General features: G+C 40.6%; 1 protein-coding gene across 36 annotated transcripts in view; it reads right to left on the reverse strand.

Moving 5' to 3' along the window:
• Positions 1–18,918, reverse strand: part of ZNF827 (zinc finger protein 827) — a 174,535-nt gene that overhangs the window by 89,569 nt on the left and 66,048 nt on the right. For 24 of the 36 annotated variants that reach the window (XR_010587030.2, XR_012435145.1, XR_012435146.1 and 21 more), the window contains exon 5: positions 16,676–16,909. The exons of the other annotated variants lie outside the window; for them this stretch is intronic. Coding sequence is in view for 21 of the 24 variants with exons in the window: in XM_065545554.1 (XP_065401626.1) it covers positions 16,676–16,909 (234 nt within the window). In the remaining 3 variants the exon portion in view is untranslated. The remainder of the gene's footprint in view (positions 1–16,675; positions 16,910–18,918) is intronic. 36 annotated transcript variants of the gene reach the window in all.

Consider the following 18,918-nt stretch of genomic DNA (forward strand, 5'->3'; position numbering starts at 1 on the left):
AAAACAAACAAACAAACAAACAAACCCCACAAAACCCAAAAAAACTACAAGATATTTCAGAGGTTGAATGGGAAGGACTTGGTGGCAGACTGTAGTCTGAATTAAGAATGAAAAGACAGGCTGGGTCTGTAATGCCAGTACTTTGGGAGGCTGAGGTGTATGGATTGCATGAACCCAGGAGTTTGAAGACCAGCCATGGGCAACATGGCAAAACCCTGTCTCATAAAAAAGTACAAAATTAGCTGGATGTGGTGGCACATGCCTGTAGTCCCAGCTATTTGGGAGGATGAGGTGGGAGGATCATCTGAGCCTGGGAGGTCGAGGCTGCAGTGAGCCCTGATTATACCATTACACTCCAGCCTGGGCAACAGAGCAATTAAAAAAAATGCCTCAATTAAAAAAAAATGAAGAAACAAATGTGAGAGAAATTATGGATGAAACGTATACAGGAACTGGATGAGAGGCAGGTGAGATAAAAACAAAATTCTATGAATTGTAAGCCTCTAAGGTTTGGAAGATAATATTAATAGGAGCAAGGAAACTAGAAAAGTTGGGCTGAGGAGAAATTTAGGAGAAGTTCTGTGTTGCCTAAGTAGACAAGTTTCCCACAGGAAGTGGAGGTTGTGACGGCTTATAGGCGGGAAGGGAAGGACATTTGTGACATGGAGATGGGAAGTCATCTGAATTCATGGGACAGAGTGAGGTCTGCAAAAGAGAGTGAGCAGAGGGCAGTGGATGGGGTGGAACTGTTATTACCTACCCTTAAGAGGAGGAGGAAGAAAAGAGCAAGGAAAAGAGATAGAGAGGGAATAGTCCCACCTGGTGTGGTGGCGTGGAAGCTGGGAGAGAAGTAGGAGGCTCTGCACGTGCCACGTGAGCTTCCTGCTCTCTGCCTTCTTGCCCTTGGGTTCCTGCACCTGCACAACGATTCCTTCTCTGTCCCACAGAAAGCCTTAGCCCCACCCTCCCTACCTCATCTCTGAGCACTCCACCGTGTGACTCTGTGCTCCTGCAATACTGAAATATTCCAGTTGCTTGAACAGAGCATGCTGCCCCTTGCCTTATCTTTTGTTATGTGCTCTTTCCTTCCCAAATATGCTGATAAAGCCTATTCAAACTTCAAAACCCTATTTAGATGTCCCTTCTGTGTGCAGCCTTCCTGTATCTTCCTCGAGTGGCACTCTCTCCCTCATCTTTTCTACATCTAGAGTGTTTGTACCTTGCAGATATTGTGATGTCTTACACAGCAATTATTTTGTACGGATTCATTTCCCCTCTGGACTGAGTTCTCAGGGGAGTGCTTAGTTCTCGTTCATCTTTCATCCCCAAGACAGCACAGGGCATGGCGCGTTGAGCAAGTTTAATGCTATGATTGCCCCATGCATCACCTGAAGTGTGGCACACGGTGGTGTGTAATGTTATCCTCCCTTCCTGGGCCCTCAGTCTGCCGCAAACACTCATACATGCTACAGATTACAACGAAGTATGAAAGGATGGAACATTGGAAATGGCACTGATAGAAACAATATCAATTGGTTATTCCCTCTCATTCTCATCATGCTATCATGATTTGGATCTAGTATTGTAGAATAAAAAGCTTAAAAGAGCCTCTAAAAGCACTGTCAACTATGCCATGCTGGCACCATTCACTTTCCAGAGTGACAGGCTTTTCAATGGGATAAATAAAAAATCTTTCATCTCCAACTTATAAGCCTCAAAGATACAAAGGTCTTGGTTGGGCAAACACCTTCCACATATGAAATTTGATTCCTGCAGGTCTTGGGATTGATCATTACTTAAAACCTTGTGAACAAGAATGCAGACCAAAAGGTCCCATGAAGTGAAACAAATGATCAGGACCCAGAAATGAGACCCTATGTTAACATCTTTACCTTGGGCCTGGCACCCGCTGACATCTCATAAAGGCAAGATGCCTGCTCCCTTTGCCTTCTATTTTTGCCCTTCCAAAATCACAATGGAATGAAGAGTTGGGCTGAGTTTTCTTGGTTGCTCAGAGAATGGTAACGCCCCAGATCTACTGGAGTGGAGGCCAAGGATGGAGGCAGAAAAGGAAATGTTTATTCCACAGAAGTCTGAAATTACGTGTTTAGCTTCTTCTTCTTAGAGAGAAGCAACGTGGAAGTGAAGCAGCCTCAGATCCTGAAGTCATCCCTCACCCTGTGACTGGAGCTAGGTACCCAGTGCAATGGAGATACCTTGTATCTCCATCCTTATTATGAAAATTAAGAACCCATTGCTCAGATGCTTAATATTATTCTCTCTTTTGGCTTTTTTACCCTACACTGTGTCTCCCTCTGTATCACAGAACAGAATCACAAGTCAATTGAGACAAGTTTGTTGTTTTTTTTTTTTTGAGACAGAATTTCTCTCTTGTTGCCCAGGCTTGAGTGCAACGGTGAGACCTCGGCTCACTGCAACCTCCACCTCCCGGGTTCAAGCGATTCTCCTGCCTCAGGCTCCCGAGTAGCTGGGATTACAGGTATGCGCCACCATGCACGGCTAATTTTTTGTATTTTTAGTAGAGACAAGGTTTCTCCATGTTAGTCAGGCTGGTCTCGAACTCCCGACCTCAGGTGATCTGCCCTCCTCGGTCACCCAAAGTGCTGGGATTACAGGCGTGAGCCACCGTGCCCCCGGCTGAGACAAGTTTTATGTTCTATAAAGGATGGGCTTATTATATGCTTCTTCTCCATGGGAAGTTACATATTAAAATTCATTTTTCTCTACAGTGTGGCCCTTGATGGGGAAAAGCTCCTCATTCCTGCTCTGAGGAGTGAACTCCCAATACCGGGGCTTGCCCATGGGTGCTGCCACACCCCAGAGAGAGGCAATGCAAGCCCTGCTCCCATGCCTGCTCTCCCTCCTGGACACACTGGCCATCTGTTCCTGGGGGAAAAGAGGGGACTCTTTCTCCATAAAAGAAAACAGTAGTGGGCACATTTTCCTTTAGTTCTCCTCAATATATAAGAAACTTCAAGAATGGTAGCTTTCAACAGAAAACCCATACGATGACCTCAAGTACACACACACACACACACACACACACACACACACACACCACATTTCACTCAGAATAGTGCAGGGAAAACTGAGCAAAACATGAGACCAAGCCAGTGTCTATGATGAAGATGATATAAAATCTGTGTCCAATTAAATCTTTAATTAATTCATTCATTAATTGAATGAAATACTTTTTTCTGGTGGTGACACTAATCTTTACAGTACCCTAAAGATCAGAAGAATTTTGTTTTAAATGATAGAACTAGGATTTTCTGTATGCCTCCTCCTTCTTTCTCTCTCTCTCTCTCTCGCGCGCGCACACACACACACACACACACATACACACACACTTTTTATTCCTAAAACAATTTCAAAGGTATTTTATTAGAATTGATTTCTTGAATTTGATCATCAAAATCAAAAAGTAACCAACGTTTTCCCTCTACAGCAGTATAATACCTGCAAATATAGGAAGGAAAATTAACAAATGTCTTTAGAATTAGCTATTCTAATTAGAATTAGCTATTCAAATTAGAATTCATAATTAAGTAGACAGAGGTGAGCAGGGGATCAACTTAGAGTCAGTTTTAGAAAAACACCTGAGAAGCACCAGGTATTCTATTTTGCTAACTGTTTTGAATTAGCAAAGAACAAACATGTCTTAAAAATGCTGAGCTCAAACTTTATAGGTAAAAAAGAGTTAGTGAGACTTGGAATTTCTTTCTGGGGTACATGAAACATATCATTTTCTACAAGATCAAAGCACTCGTTGCTTTACTCTGATGTAGATTTTTAAATTAGTCTTGTGTCCTCTACACCAGTTATCAATGCAACAGGTCCTCGACTGAGCTAACTCAGTTGGATATCTGCAAATGTTTTCAGACTGGCCACAACAGTACGCCCACACCTGCAGTATGAGTTTTCAACTTGATTCTAGTGACCAGATATCAGAATATGTCCCTTAAACATAACAAATTCTGCACTCAATTTCACTTTTGTCCAAATCAAAATCAAAATTAAAATCCTCCAGTCGCTGGGAGCTCAGAGAGATTAGCTTTGGCAGCCCAGCAGATGATGTGGGGTGGCTCTGTCATTATCTGTTGAACTTTGAGTGTCCTGGTGTTAAATGTAAAATCTCTCCCAATCATCTTGTTTTCTTTTCATTTAATGATTTCACTAGAAATTAGCTAAAGAGGTGCATTTGAACTGTATATATGCCATCTGGTAACATTCCAAATGATCTCATTTTAAAAAAATTAACCTATTTTTCATCTAATGTCCAGAATATACTTTTCTTGTCTCATATTAAAAAGTCAGAAAAAAGAAAAAAATGGAAAGGGTCAATTAAAGTATCTGATCTAACCTTAAAGCTATTTAACATTATTATCCTTTGCCATTTAATAAATCTAAGCCCTGTCCATCCTTATCTGTTGTGATTAATAGGCCTTTATATATCCTTCCATGAACCAGAGTGCTGGTGTGTGTGCATGTGTGAGAGTGTGTGTGTGTGTGTTTGTGTGGGTTCTAAACAGGATTCCTGGCAATGGTACATGCCTATAATCCCAGCAGTTTGGGAAGCTGAGGCAGGAGAATCACTTTTAATAAAGATGTTTTTCAAAATGAGACGGTACATTAAAATCAGTCTAGAAATCCCCTCTAAAACATAAAAATCTAAAATACAGAAATTCTGGCCAGGCACAGTGGCTCACACCTGTAATCCCAGTGCTTTGGGAGGGCAAGGTGGGAGGACTGCTTGAGGCTAGGAGTTCAAGAACAGCCTGGGTAACATAACGAGATCCAGTCTCTACAAAAGATAAAAATAAAAAAATTAGCTGGGCATGGTGGCACACACCTGTAGTCCCAGCTACTTAGGAGGCTGAGGTGGGAGGATAGCTTGAGGCCAGGATTTGTGGCTGTAGTGAGTTGTAATCGTGCCACTACACTCCAGCCTGGGCGAGAGAGAGAGACCCTGTCTCTAAAAAAAAAAAGCACAAAAAAGAAAAATGATGAAAAAATAAACAATTCCTGAAAGATTCAGTAGAATCCCTGCTACCATAAAAAATTACCAAAAAGCAAAGGCCATCTCTGTCAACTGATGGGTTGGCCATTGCTTTATGCACAAAGGGTTGGAGGACAGAGGGATTCCTTAATGTCCAAGGTGGGAAAGGAGCAAAAGAAGTTTTATTTTAATAACTAAGAGTTTGTCAGTTTTCAAGTATTTTCCACTTCCAGAGGGTCAAAGGGCTTCAGTATATGCTGACAAGTTTAACATGCTTTTCTTATGTGGTGCTACATATTACTAATATGCACTAGTATATAACACTAATAGATACTAGTAATATTAATCTACAAATATTGCTAATGTAAATAATAATGAATCTGTCGCAAGGATATCTCTGCTGAGAAGCCGTGACTACTTCACTCCTGTTGGTCAATGTTCCCAGCAGGCAGGGAAGGGCTGATCAATATGCAGAGAGTGGAGCATCAGATAATAACAGAGACCAGAACCCAGGCAATACCAGGAGTAAGATATGGTAGCAATAGATGGGGTGGGAAGGGAATGTAGGCTCCATGCAGGTGAGGTCCTTATTCACTTCTGTATCCTTAGTGCCCAAACAGGGCTTGGAAAATGGTAGTAGCTCAATAAAGATCTGCTTAATGAATGAATAAGTGAAATAAAACAAAAAGGAAGGAGGTCACAAAGAAGAAATGGAACAATAGGATGAGAAATATGGGTTCATTTAAACTCCCAAGAAATCTTTGCAACAGCCAATAATAAGTGAGTTCCTGTTTTTGATAGGGTACCGTCCCTAGTCCCATGCCTGTGGGAGTCATTGGACTGTGGGGTGGGACCTCCTGCTGGTGGATAATGTTCCCTCCGGGCTCTCACTTCCCCATAGTTTCTGGAGATACAGAGTGCATGGATATTCCCTTGATGTATTTTGGCTGTGTTTCAACCTTTTTTTCCAAATGCTTTTTAAATCAAAGCTACTTACAAGTAGTGTAAGCGACTCATTCTAATTTCCCTTCCTCTCTCTCATTCCCGTGTCTTCTCTAGCGCAGGTGCTGAAGAGCCAGAAACCACCAACCAGATGGCAGGGAGAAGAGGCGGTAACCTTTACACTGAATAGCGAGGCCCTAGTCACTGAACACTCACAGTTACACACAGGATTGATACCCCACCCTGGGTGTCTCCGGGAGAGCTGAATGTCAAGCAGGAAGAGCTTTCTAGTATGAACAACGTTTTAGAAGAAAATATTTTAAACAGTATAAGATAAACAGGGTGCAAAATGTAGTGGGGTCTAGAAGAAGTAATTGAAAGAATTTGTCCTGATTAAATGTGTAATTCTGTCCTGATGAAACTATCTTCCTAGTCCCCAGCTTTCTTCTTTCTTCTTCACAGCTCTTCGGAAAAAAAGTTCTAAAGAAAGTATTACTTACATATTACCCAATATGTTGGCTAAATAAACATGGCTGATTTCCAAGTGAAGGTTCTTACCAATATCTGATTGTGCAGAGGCAAGAGATCCCGCTCACATAATCAGGTCCACAAATCAGTGCAATTTCACCTCTTGTTCTCATTAATCCTTGGTTCTGTTGAGGGCCTCTTTCCCTCTTGAGTGGAGGGGCTATTAATGTACCTTTGGAAACATGCGTGTCGACCACAGGAAGCTCTGTAAGGTTGTCCCCATAAATGCCCTCTACCTCAAAAATAGCAGGAAGAATTTCTGGTAGCAAAAACAGGGGAAGTGTGTACATATGTTTAGGGCAAGGGTAGGTTTATGGGGAAAAGGATGGTAATAGTAGGAAGTAAAGAAACAAGTTCATAATTTATTCTTTAAACAGTGACCCTCGTCATCTGCTTTTGTACCTAAGATAAAATGTGATGGGTCATGCATAAATTCTATAACCTCCCCTCCTCTCTCCAGCTGTGGAGATAAGTGATACAAGCATATGGCAAGCCACAGGAAACCAGGAAATGTGCTTGAATCCAGCTGCTATCCCATAGTTAGAAAAAAGGAAGTAAATCAACTCACAGCATAAACTCAGGATGGCTTAAAATGGGAAAAATACAAACATGGGTGGAGTAAAGAGAAGAATTATTAGAAGGGAAGACAAAGATCCTTTCAGAAAGAATACCACAGGTCCTTACAGCTTGATGGGAGGGGGGGAAACACTTTTAAATCATTTGTCTTTCTGTAAGAATCCTAAAAGCCATAGGAGAAAAAAAATTCTCTTTGTGAAAGTTTCCATTCCTGGGCTAATATTGACACTCCCCTGCCCAATGGAAAGGGTCCCATCACTCCCAGACTATATGCATCTTCCAGTGCAGTGCACAGATGTGCTGAGTAGCCCCTGCCGCACCAGGCAGTAGAGCCCCTGCCCAGTGGGTGACCTGGCCACTTGGCAGCAGACAAGCTACTTAGCAATGAGGATTCCCTTCTCTAGGGGTAGGTCTATGAGACCAGCATGTACCCAGATGGGCACCATATCCATGGGGTTTAATTATGCATGCAAATATTCCCCTTCTTTGACATGAATAAGTTAAAGGTGAAAGGTTAATATGGTGATGAGAAGAAAAACCACTGTGGAATGAGAATGCTTTTGATATCTTGTTAAGGAGAATAACGATTAAGCTCTCCCTCACAAGACTATAACTGTATTAACATATAGCCAAAAGGGCTACTGGGAGGAGCCTCAAAAACCTAGAATGGTGCAAGGTACATACCTTCTATCCATCAGGGAAACTTGTCCTATGAGTGAAAAATTGAGCAGGTTGACTGGTTACTCAAGTATTTCCAACCACACTGCAACTGGATCCCTCGGAAAATAAAGCTTCTTCTCAGAGTCATCATCATCAAAACGTATTTACTAGCAGCCTCTCGTTTGTGCCCCAGTATGTGTTACCGATTAGGTAACATCTGTAGTCATTTATACCAGAAACAGAAAGTGATGCAGGAATCCAAGAGGAAGGCCTAGGCGTCATTCTTAATTCTTTTGCTCCATATTTGTAAAGGAAGATCTGGAGCCCCTCCGGCACGCCCCCACCCCAGATCCACCACTCTGCAGCCCTCCCCACTCCCTGCTGCGTCCAGATCCCTCCCTGCCCTAGTCCTGAAGCAGCCCAACAGAAAAGGAATCTACGATGAAGGTGGAGAACATGAAATTCCTGTCAGAGTTCTTGCCTGGTTTCTGGGAACACAAGCCAATACAAATTTTCGTGGCTATATTAACATATGCAGCTATGCGACAGGGAGATGATAATAAAACAAGAGCCCTTTTGAGCCTGGCCCTGTGAATCCCAGGCCTTGGAGAAAGCTGGGTCAAAAAAGCAAAAAGGGTAGCCTGAAGCTTGAGGGCTAAAAAGGGAGGTGCAGAGGCCGTGGCCTTGAGGGTGTGAGCTGCAACAGCTCCCATATGGGGCAGGGGGAAAGCAACAGGGGCCATTCAGGTTTATGGGTTCGAGGATTTGTAAAGGACATGTGGAATTACAAAATAAACAGAAGGGTGCTTACTGGCCAGAGCAAGTGTAACATCAAGTACGGCCAGAGAGCCTGTTGGAATAAGTTCCTCTTTGTAGCTGAGAAAGAACCAAGTTCCAGGGCTGGCTGCATCCAGCTACTTCTGAGTCTGTCCTGCTTAAATGGTCAGGTTAACAATACTGCTGTCTAGCCTCTGAGCTTAACAAGATCTAGACCTTCAAGAGAAGGTTTCTCTGGGTATAGAAACATGTCACATTTTTACCTTATTAAAGTGATCTATTCCCTGTTTGTATAAAATACAGACTTGGTACTCCCAATATCTACAATTCTCACTGAGTTTTCAAGGGCTTAAAAAAAGTCTAACTCTTATTTATATTTCATTGTCCCCCAGCCACGGCTGTATATATATAAAACCCCAAGCAATATATATATAGACAGAGCTGACGGTATATATGGCAATGAGGAAAGTGATCCAGCCATTAGTTGTGGGCCCACTGCTGGTCACATTCACTATAAGTCATTTAAAAAGTTGACATATAAATATTCTTTGCCATTAGACATATAAAGAATGCTACAGCAAATATAGGAGTCAGAAGGGTCCACTCCACTGAGGTATTATTCAATAAATTTGGTTTCACAGGCTTTATATCTCTGAAAATTAAATAGCACTATGTGAACATAAGACAGACTTTCCTTTTAATATTAAACAAGTCTGCAATTTTTACTTAATTTTTGGATTTATGGAAAACATGATAGTGCTCACAAGCAACAAAAGAAAAACAGAGATAAACTGGACGCGATCCAAATTTAAAAAGTTCAGGCAGCAAATAATATCATTAAGAAAATGAAGGACAACTGGCAGAACTGGGAGAAAATATTTGCAAATCATATATCTGAGAAGAGACTTATGTCCCGAATACATCAGGAACTTTTAACACTCAAGAATAAAATAAATAACCCAATTTAAAAAGTAACAAAATAACTTGAATAGCCATTACTCCAAAGAAGATATACAGATGGCCAATAAGCACATGAAAATATGCTCAACATCATTAGTCATCAGGGAAATGCAAATCTAAACTAGAATGAAACACTAGTTTACACTCTTAAGATGGTTATAATAAAAAAAGACAGACAAAACCAAGTTTTGCAAGGATTGGAGAAACTGAGACCCTCATCCACTGCTGGTGGAGATGTGAAATGGTGCAACTACTTCGGAAAACCACTTGTCAGTTCCTTAAAATGTTAAACGCAGAGTTAGCATTTGACTCAGCAATTCCATTCCTAGGTATATACCCAAGAGAATTAAAAACCTAAGCCCACACAAACACTTGCATATGAATGCTCATAGTAGCAGAAGATGGCAAACAATCCAAATGTCTCCATAAATGGATGAATAGAGCAAGAAAATGTGGTATATCCATACAACAGAATATCATAAAAATTGAAAATGAATAAAGCCATAAAAATGAAGTACTGATTTATGTTACAACATAGATAAACCTTGAAAACATTATGCTAAGTGAGAGAAGCCAGACGCAAAAGACTGCATATTGTATGATTTCATTCATAAGAAATGTCCAGAATGGGCAAACCTATTGAAACACTAGATTCGTGGTTGCCTGGGTGGGGGGTGGGGTGTGGGGAGAGAGCGCCTGCTCATAGACTCGACATTTTTGGGGGCAATGAAAATTTTCTGGAATTCAATGTAGTGATGGTTGCACAACTCTGCAGATATACTAAAAATCATTGAATTGTATACTTAGAATGGGTAAGTTTTACGGTATATGAATTATATTTTAATAAAGATGGGCCAGGCTTGGTGGCTCATGCCTGTAATCCTAGCACTTTGGGAGGCTGAGGCGGGCAGATTGCCTGAGCTCAGAAGTTTGAGACCAGCCTAGCCAACATGGTGAAACACCATCTCTACTAAAATACAAAAAATCAGCCGGGCGCAGTGACAGGCACCTGTAATCCCAGCTGCTCAGGAGGCTGAGGCATGAGAATTGCTTGAACCCAGGAATCCACTGCATTCCAGCCTGGGCAACAGGGTGAAATTCTGTCTCTCTCTCTCTCACACACACACACACACACACACACACACTCACACACACACACACACAAAAGATAGCTTTTAAAATGAGATGGTACATTAAAATAAGTCTAGAAATCCCCTCTAAAACATAAAATATATAAATTCTGGCCAGGCATAGTAGTTCACACCTGTAATCCCAGTACTTTGGGAGGTCAAGTTGGGAGGACTGCTTGAGGCTAGGAGTTCAAGATCAGCCTGGGCAACATAGCAAGACCTTGTCTCTACAAAAAAAGAATAAAAATAAAAATAAAAATAAAAAAGTTAGCTGAGTGTGATGATGCACGTCTGCAGTTCTAGCTACTCTGGAGCCTGAGGTGGGAGGATCACTTGAGCCTAGGAGTTCAAGGTTACAGTGAGCTATGATCACACCATTGCACTCCAGCCTGGGTGACTAAGCAAGATCCTGTCTCTAAAAAAATAATAAAATAAAATATATAAATTCTAGAAAAGCAGAATACTGGATTCAATAAATTTCTTCAGGGGCTCAAAAAAAGTTGAAATGAAAACATGAATTTTTTGATTTTTGGACTGATTAGACTGATTAGATCTACCTGTTCACTTTATAAGTGAGCTCTACATTTAGCCTTTTATGCAAGCAGGTAGAATCATAAGGAACTAAGTACAAACAGGCCTCACATCATCTCTACCACCAAACTAGATAACTTCCAAGTCTGCAGGAGGCAAATGTGAGAAGGCAGTAACATAAAAATACAACATGTATTTTCCATCCTTATAGATTACTGAAGTCACACTGCTTAGAAAGCTTGCTAGACCATAATTTTCCAAGGGAAGATACCAAATAAGCAAATAAGTTTTTGCTCTGAGAAATTATTAAGCTAAAATCTCAAATTAATCTCAAATAATTCTTTAGAAGAGTCTCCTCCAACATGGTCTTAGATTATGTAGGGGGAGGTAGAGAAAGGTTTTTCTCCTAAAAGAATGCCAGCATTGCTCAGGAATAATCATGAAATTTAACAGCAAAGGACATTGAAAAAAGTAGTATTATCTGAGGCTCACAGCCAACACTATCTTGATTTATTAGGTACATGTGCCCTTCTAAAAAAAGGTTCCCAGATACCATTATTTCATAATAAATTAAAAAGAATCTTCACTGAAGAGAGATGGTTCTTTTTAAAAAGTAAAATGTACATTTAATAGAGCTTTGTTCTCTGTCAGCTTCAACCTAAAGCATTCTTCTCAGATGGATGAAACTTATTTTTCCAATTAACCATTTCCTCAGCACAGTGCTTCTCAAACCTTAGCTGTCAGAATCGCTAGGGGGGCTTGTGAAAACACAGACAGCGGGACTCCCCCCCCAGAGTTTCAACTACGTCCAGGATAGGGCTCAAGAATTCGCATGTCTAACACTTCCTTATCCCCACAAATTTAATGATGATTCTGCTGGTCTAGGGACCACACTTTGAGAAGCACTGCCTCAGCAAATTAGAGATGTTTTTCTCTCAGACCCTTTTAGGAAGGAAAGATAAACAGCACCCAACACATTTCCACTCAATATTGAAATGACAGCAACCACCATAATTATTCCTGGACCTTTTGTGGTTCGTATGTATTGTTCTATCTTCCTGTTCGCACCTCACCCTCCTGCCCTCCCTCCCAGCAATCCCACATGGCTAACGGCAGCAGCCACATCTGCTCAACATGCCCTCATCTCTAAATAGAGAAGTTTCCATTGTCGGGTCCCAGTTGAAGCCACGGCACTTGGTTGGGATTTAGGATTGGGATAAAGACATTTCTGTCTGGCTATTCTTTTGAGCAAAGCATAAACTCAGAAGCTGCTGGCAATTCCCCCTTTCCATCGTGTGGCCTGGGTAACAGAAGAAGTCCATCTGTCGGTCCAGAGAGAAGCAGAAATGAGGTGGGGAAGGGGGTGGTTCCTGGGTTCCATATGGGCCTCCAGACTCTGGCTGCAGTGGAAAACCGATGCCCCACTGCATCCCTGCCCTTGGGATCAATAAGCCAATCCAAAACCCGTATCTTCTACTAAATTCTTCTATCCTGCCAAAACTATCTGAAGAGGGTTTCTGTTATCTATAACCAAAGGGGCCCTAATTACAACTGTTAATAAAGTGAGTTCTTTTCCTCTCCACTTCAGTTCACCTTAGAGATTAAATTCATCTTAAAATGTCATCCTACTCAAGTTTACCTGTTTCTAACTATCTCCTAGCTGAAGCTCCATCTCATTTACGTGACACCCTAAACCACATATCACTATGTTATTTCAAATGTAGGGTCTGCTTGGATTCCTATACAAGAGGCAATTATAATTTATATGGCTCTCCAGGACTAGGCAGGAATAAATGAATATAAACCAGAAATGAATATAAATCCTCTGGGTGAGCACAGAAATTTTTAAAACCAATAAACTTGTTTCAAATTAAGTTCTAATATAAAGTTTTATTTACCACACTAGAGAAATGTAAATGTTTAATTTTTCATTAATGCTTCTCTGCATAACTCCAGCTTTCCAACTATGTACTTTTTGTGTGTGGAATTCATATTTTTAAATGGCATTCTTATCTACTACTTCTAGGCTCACCCAGCCATGCATGATACATTTTATATATGCATTCCCATGGAAACATGTAACTCCCCAAACAAAGAAGAGGGCATTTATCTTCATCACTTTGCATCTAGCTACTTCTCTTAAAGCAAAGCAGAGACAAAGCAGACAAAATTTTGTGTCACTCTCAGCATTACATCATATCCGTGATAACACAGCTATCCCGTAAGTTTGCAAGGTGACCAGACATTGCAAAACCAGAGTTTAAAGGTACTTTAAATATTCTACACTATCTAATGTTATACATCCTCTATGTTGAACACTGAGATTTCGGCCTCCTTGAATGAAGACTTCTGGGAATTATCTTTGGCAACCATATGCTTAGCAAAAAGTCTGATTATTTTGGCTGCCTTGTGTCACATAACAACAAGTAGTTGCAGACTTCCAGTGCTTTCCTCAGAGTGTGTTGCTTTCTTTATGGCAATCAATTTACTTGGCCCAGCTGTCAGGCATTCAACTTCCCAATTAACAACTGGAAATAGAACTTGAACCACAGGAAGGAAGAAAGCTCAGATTTTCCCAAACGCACACTTAATGAAAACTTGAGCCTACACTAGCTCATCTGCGTTTTTCCCGTAAAACACAAATGTCAGTTTGGAAAACAATATATCTACAGAGGTTTTTCCACATAGAAAAGCTCCACATGATATGTGACTGGGGCAGGTGCCAAGTCTTCATCCTTAAGGAGTTAACATAAATTAATTTAAAGCTGAAAATGAAGCAGCCAAAATTGTGGACTAGTTTCTTCTTAGTAATTCAATGAGAAGACTGAAAGGGTCTAAACTATAGGTCACCACTTCTAACCTCAAGGGAATAAATAACAGGGAAGAAAACTCCTTTTATTCCACATCTTAACTACTCCTTGGGTCAAAACCGAAACAAGGAAAAGTGTGCCCCATGCATCATCCTTGCATGACTAATTATCCTCACCCAACTCTTCCTGACCAAAAGGATTTTCCCCAGCATATCAGAAGACTACAAATGAAAACAAGCAAGGCAGGAAGCAATAGGAACTCCTGTTCACAAGAACAGCTACAATAAAGCTTTGGGGGTATCAGCCAAGGCAAACTGGTGGTGCAGCCCTGACCAACGACACAGACGTTTTGGGAAATGAATGACTCTTGTCTATAGAGCAACAGAAATGATCATGGAAAAGGGCATCTGAAGACACAAGTCCTTTACTTGGATGTCTTTCAGGAAATGAACTGTGAAATTGTTAAAATTACAATTCGAGGAAAGAACATACAAAGTTTTTTCCTAACAACTTCATTCTTGCAAGAGCACTGCTCTATCAGTGATTAGAAACTCTAATATCCACTTTAAACCTAATTAAGGGTGAGTCCTCTTTAACTTGTGGTTTAGGAATGAAAAGATATTTGCTTTCAAGTCACATGCCTATTGTTATGACTAAAAAACTTCTTTCCAGTTTACCTGACCATGGCCATTAGAGTATGGCAGTACTAAGTTCCAAGTGCAAATCACATGGATGGATTCCACTGCCCTGGATTACTTCTGACTAGACCACAGAATCTACAGATCAGGACTGTGATGCATATCTCTTTGACCTAAGTCGTTTGCACACAGAATGCTGAGGATTTTTTTTTTCATGGCAAAAAAAAATTGTTGTCGGTCTTCAAACAAGTTTTCATTTCCACATCACAAAGCAGGGGCAGATGCCCTTTGGAAACAAGACCATGTCATCCATTCAACTATTGCTGAACCACATAGCACATGTGCTCAACCAAAGGCAACATACACATTTAGAAGGACCACTGCTGTCCACAAATATCTTTCAATGTTCATGGCTGATAGACATATTCTGTTTGGGGGATATCATTATTATCTATAAAACGATTCCACACCTGTGTCTCAAATCTCATCATGCAAAAGGATTAAGATAAAATATTTTTCCTTAAGGAACATCACTCCTGAAATCTCATTTTTTGCATATTATCTTTTGGTGATACCAAAGTCTCTTTTGCTTACAACACTTGCTGCACAGCAAACTCTGAACTAGAAATATTATATACTGGAATCTGACCATAAGGAGGGAGACAGGGGTCACTGTTGGATAAGACTTCAAGTCACTGGAATGTGAAAGTGTATGCTATGGAGGAAGAATCAGAGCTATGTGACCTCTTTGAATTTATCAGAAAACAACAAATGTGTTACTCTACATCATTTAACATAGGAAGGAGAGTTCAAATATACAAAAAATGTGTTCACTTGAACACCCTTTATAAAAACGTTCAGCTTTTGTAATAGTAAATAATACAGTCTTACTAGACCTCTCATCTGCATAGGAGGTACTGTACTATCTCTGCAAAGTTTAGGAAGACGGAGCTATGATAAGGATGTAATGATTGCATTATACTTTATTTATAACAAGTATAAACAAATCATGTTACCTTGAACTTCCAATGTGCTTTGAATTAACATCAAAGGAAAGAATTCGTAACCCCACCAACTGGTAAGTACAGGAATTTCAACTGTTCTGATATAATGACTAAGTAAATCACTGTTAATTTCTTACTTTCCAACCCACTAGTCAACCAGAAACACAGTCAGAACTGCTGATGAAATTACAGGTCTTAAAGGAGTCTCTCTAATGCATTTCTTGCTTTCATCCTCCAAGCACAGCAAGTCCCAAACTAAAAACAGCTTTTGATTCATATTAGCATTTTAAATATAGTTTCTAAAAATTACGCTTAAGAGGTAATGAACTAAGGATGGGATATGACTTGACAAGTATAATTATTGATATAATCCTTTTTTTCCATGTTCTGAAAGTCCTTTGAATTGAATTGAAAAGATACCATGTTTTCACCTGTTTCAGAGAGGACAGGGCAGATAGGAGATGATGTGGAAAAAAATCCAAACTATATGAATTTCAAATTATAAGCCATTTTTCCTACATTTAATAGGCTGAGATTACATTCAGATACTAGTAAAGAATGATTCATTAATCTTAAGAACAGATTATTGTAATATTCCATTATAAAATTCTCTATCCATAAAATCTCTTATTGCCACTCTATTGGTAATTACTTCAAGTGCCATCTCAAATGCTTATGAAGTTAAGAAAAATATTTGTAATGGTGCTTAAAGAGTATAGTATAAATACACACAAAATGCCAGGTCCTCTATTAGGGAAGAATAGGTATTTTGATCAATTAGCAGAAGAGCTTTGAACATCATTAGAACCCACTTAAAATTATGGCCTCTATCACCTTAGAAAGCAGCAGTAGTTTCCAACAATTTGCAGTGATAGTCAGGAAAAGGTTGTATTTAATAAGATAGGTACACAGCTAATATACACAAACAAACTCACACACAACATAGGAATTTAAGCCAAGTAATCTGATCATTCCTTGAGTTCACAGCAATAATGCGATATTGCTGCCATTAGGTTAATTATAACCCATGCAGGAAGCAGCCCAGTTGGCCTGCAAGTGAAACTATCAGAATGTGAATATTTTCGAATAAATCAAGTACCTGAGAGTTTCATGAGAAGTTCAGAGGCTGCTTTGACTGACACATCCCGCCTTAGCACATTTCCCTTCCCTTCCTGGGGCTTTAGTGCGTCCTCAGAGACGCCTGGGGCTGACACTTCAGATTCCGGGCTGAACACATAGCTGGACCGAGGCAAAGTCGTGCTTAGGGACTCCCCTTCCTTAGGCTCCTCTTTCACTTTAAAATTAAGATTCATGGGCTCCTTCTGATTTGCAGCTGTCAAAAGAAAAAAAGGGATTATATATACATAAAAGGCCACTCCCCTCCTTAGCTGCCCTGGTACTTCACGAAGTATGGAATGCACAATCACACTGCGCTAACAACCGGAGGGATCACGACCTCATCAGAACAGGCTGGGCCCTGGGGCAAAGCCGCACAATACACTCCATGGGCCTACGACTCTGAGAAGTATGGGCTTCTGAATCTTTTGAACCTATAATATTTTAAGAAGTGCTACCTCTACAAAGTCTCTGGGCATTTTCTCTTTGGTTTCCCTAGGTGTCTTCTTTCCTGTGTATGCCACTGCCTCCCTGACTTATTAGCACTCTCCCCACCTAATCCTATTATGAAATAATGCTTTCAGGCAATTATTCTGCCATAAGATATTGAATACTAACATGAGTCAGAGGCACTACCCAAAGCAAAAACCTGGGGTGTGTTGGTAAGGTGAGGATGGAGAATTTGCCAAACAGAAAAGCTCAGACTAGAGATAGACCACTCTTGCCTTATTATAAGACGACACTACTAATCCATAAACAGTGGGGCATGTACTTAGCACTGTTCTTCTGATTATGGTGAATAAATCCATGTCTGTAGCCCAAGTCATCACTGAGTCCAAAATGACCTTTTTTTTCTTTAAAGAACAGTTTTTATTTTGGAATAATTTTAGATTTACAGAAGTTGCAAAGATGGTTCCAATAGTTCCCATATATCCTTCACCCAGAATTCCCTAATGTTAGCATCTTACATAACCATGGTACATTTGTCAGAACTAAGAAATTCACATTACTATGAGCTAAACTCTACATTTTATTCAGATTTCACCAGTTTTTCCACTAATGTCCTTTTTCCATTTTTAGCATAGTTGGTTGCTGTGGAGTGTGTGGTCAGGACAGAGCTAACTAGCATATTATGGGATGGATTCTGTGGCTCAGCCACACTGTACCAGGCCTTCCCCACTGGGCTACATACTACCAAGGAAAGATCAAAAAGGAAGAGACAAGCACCCTCTTCCTACCACTTTTCACTTTCACAGGCATCTCGCTCCCTCTAAGAGTCCATGAGGTAGGAACTTAGGATTCATTACATTGAGTGTGTCCACCTTTTGAGAAAGAGGATCTGGTCCTAATTAGAAACACTTATTAGAATGAGCCTTAAGCCCATCCCATCTTAACAAACAAAAAGATAAAAATAAATCCCCAAAGCAAACATCTATCACCCCTTGCCTACCACCTACTCCAAGCCAATACTCAAGCACAAAGTCTGTTTTCCAGCTCATACTCCTCTAAGAAGATGCATTCTAGAATCACAAGTTCACACAGACCAGCATATTTGGAAACCGAACCCCAAAAGCCCAAAGTACTATCTGGAAGTTTCACTACCAGAAAGATGCAGAGCTGGGACCAGAATCTAGGTCCATGGGCTTCCCCCGCTGTGTCTCTCACCTGCCTCCACTGCACCACCTCCACTTCCGGTCTCTGTGTTGTAACAAAACTTGAAAATACTTGACCTTCCAATCGGCTCAAATACCACCTGCTCAGTGAGGTCTACTCTAATCATCCTGTTCAAAACTGCAATCCCCACCTTCACAGTCCTTCCAACCTCTCTTACCCTGACCTAACTTTCATTTTTCCCTCCAAATACTCGTCACCTAATAACCTACTGTCATGGACTCAATTGTGTCCCTTCATATGCCAAACCTGCCAGTGTGGAACATATTTGGAGTTAGGACCTCGAAGGAGGTAATTAAGGTTAAATGAGGTCATAAGAGTGGAGCCCTAATGCAATGTGACTGGTTCCATCAAAGAACCAGAAGAAGAAGAAGAGAGAGAGAGAGAGAGACACCAGGGATGCACGCACACAGAGGAAAGTCTGCATGAGGACACAGTGAGAAGGCGACCGTCTGCAAGCCAAGGAGAGAGGCCTCAGGAGAAACCAAACCTGCTGACACCTTGATCTTAGGCTTCCACCCTCCAGAACATAGAAATAAATCTGTTATTTAAGTC

Source organism: Macaca fascicularis, chromosome 5, assembly GCF_037993035.2.
Source record: "Macaca fascicularis isolate 582-1 chromosome 5, T2T-MFA8v1.1".
Classification (NCBI taxonomy): domain Eukaryota; kingdom Metazoa; phylum Chordata; class Mammalia; order Primates; family Cercopithecidae; genus Macaca; species Macaca fascicularis.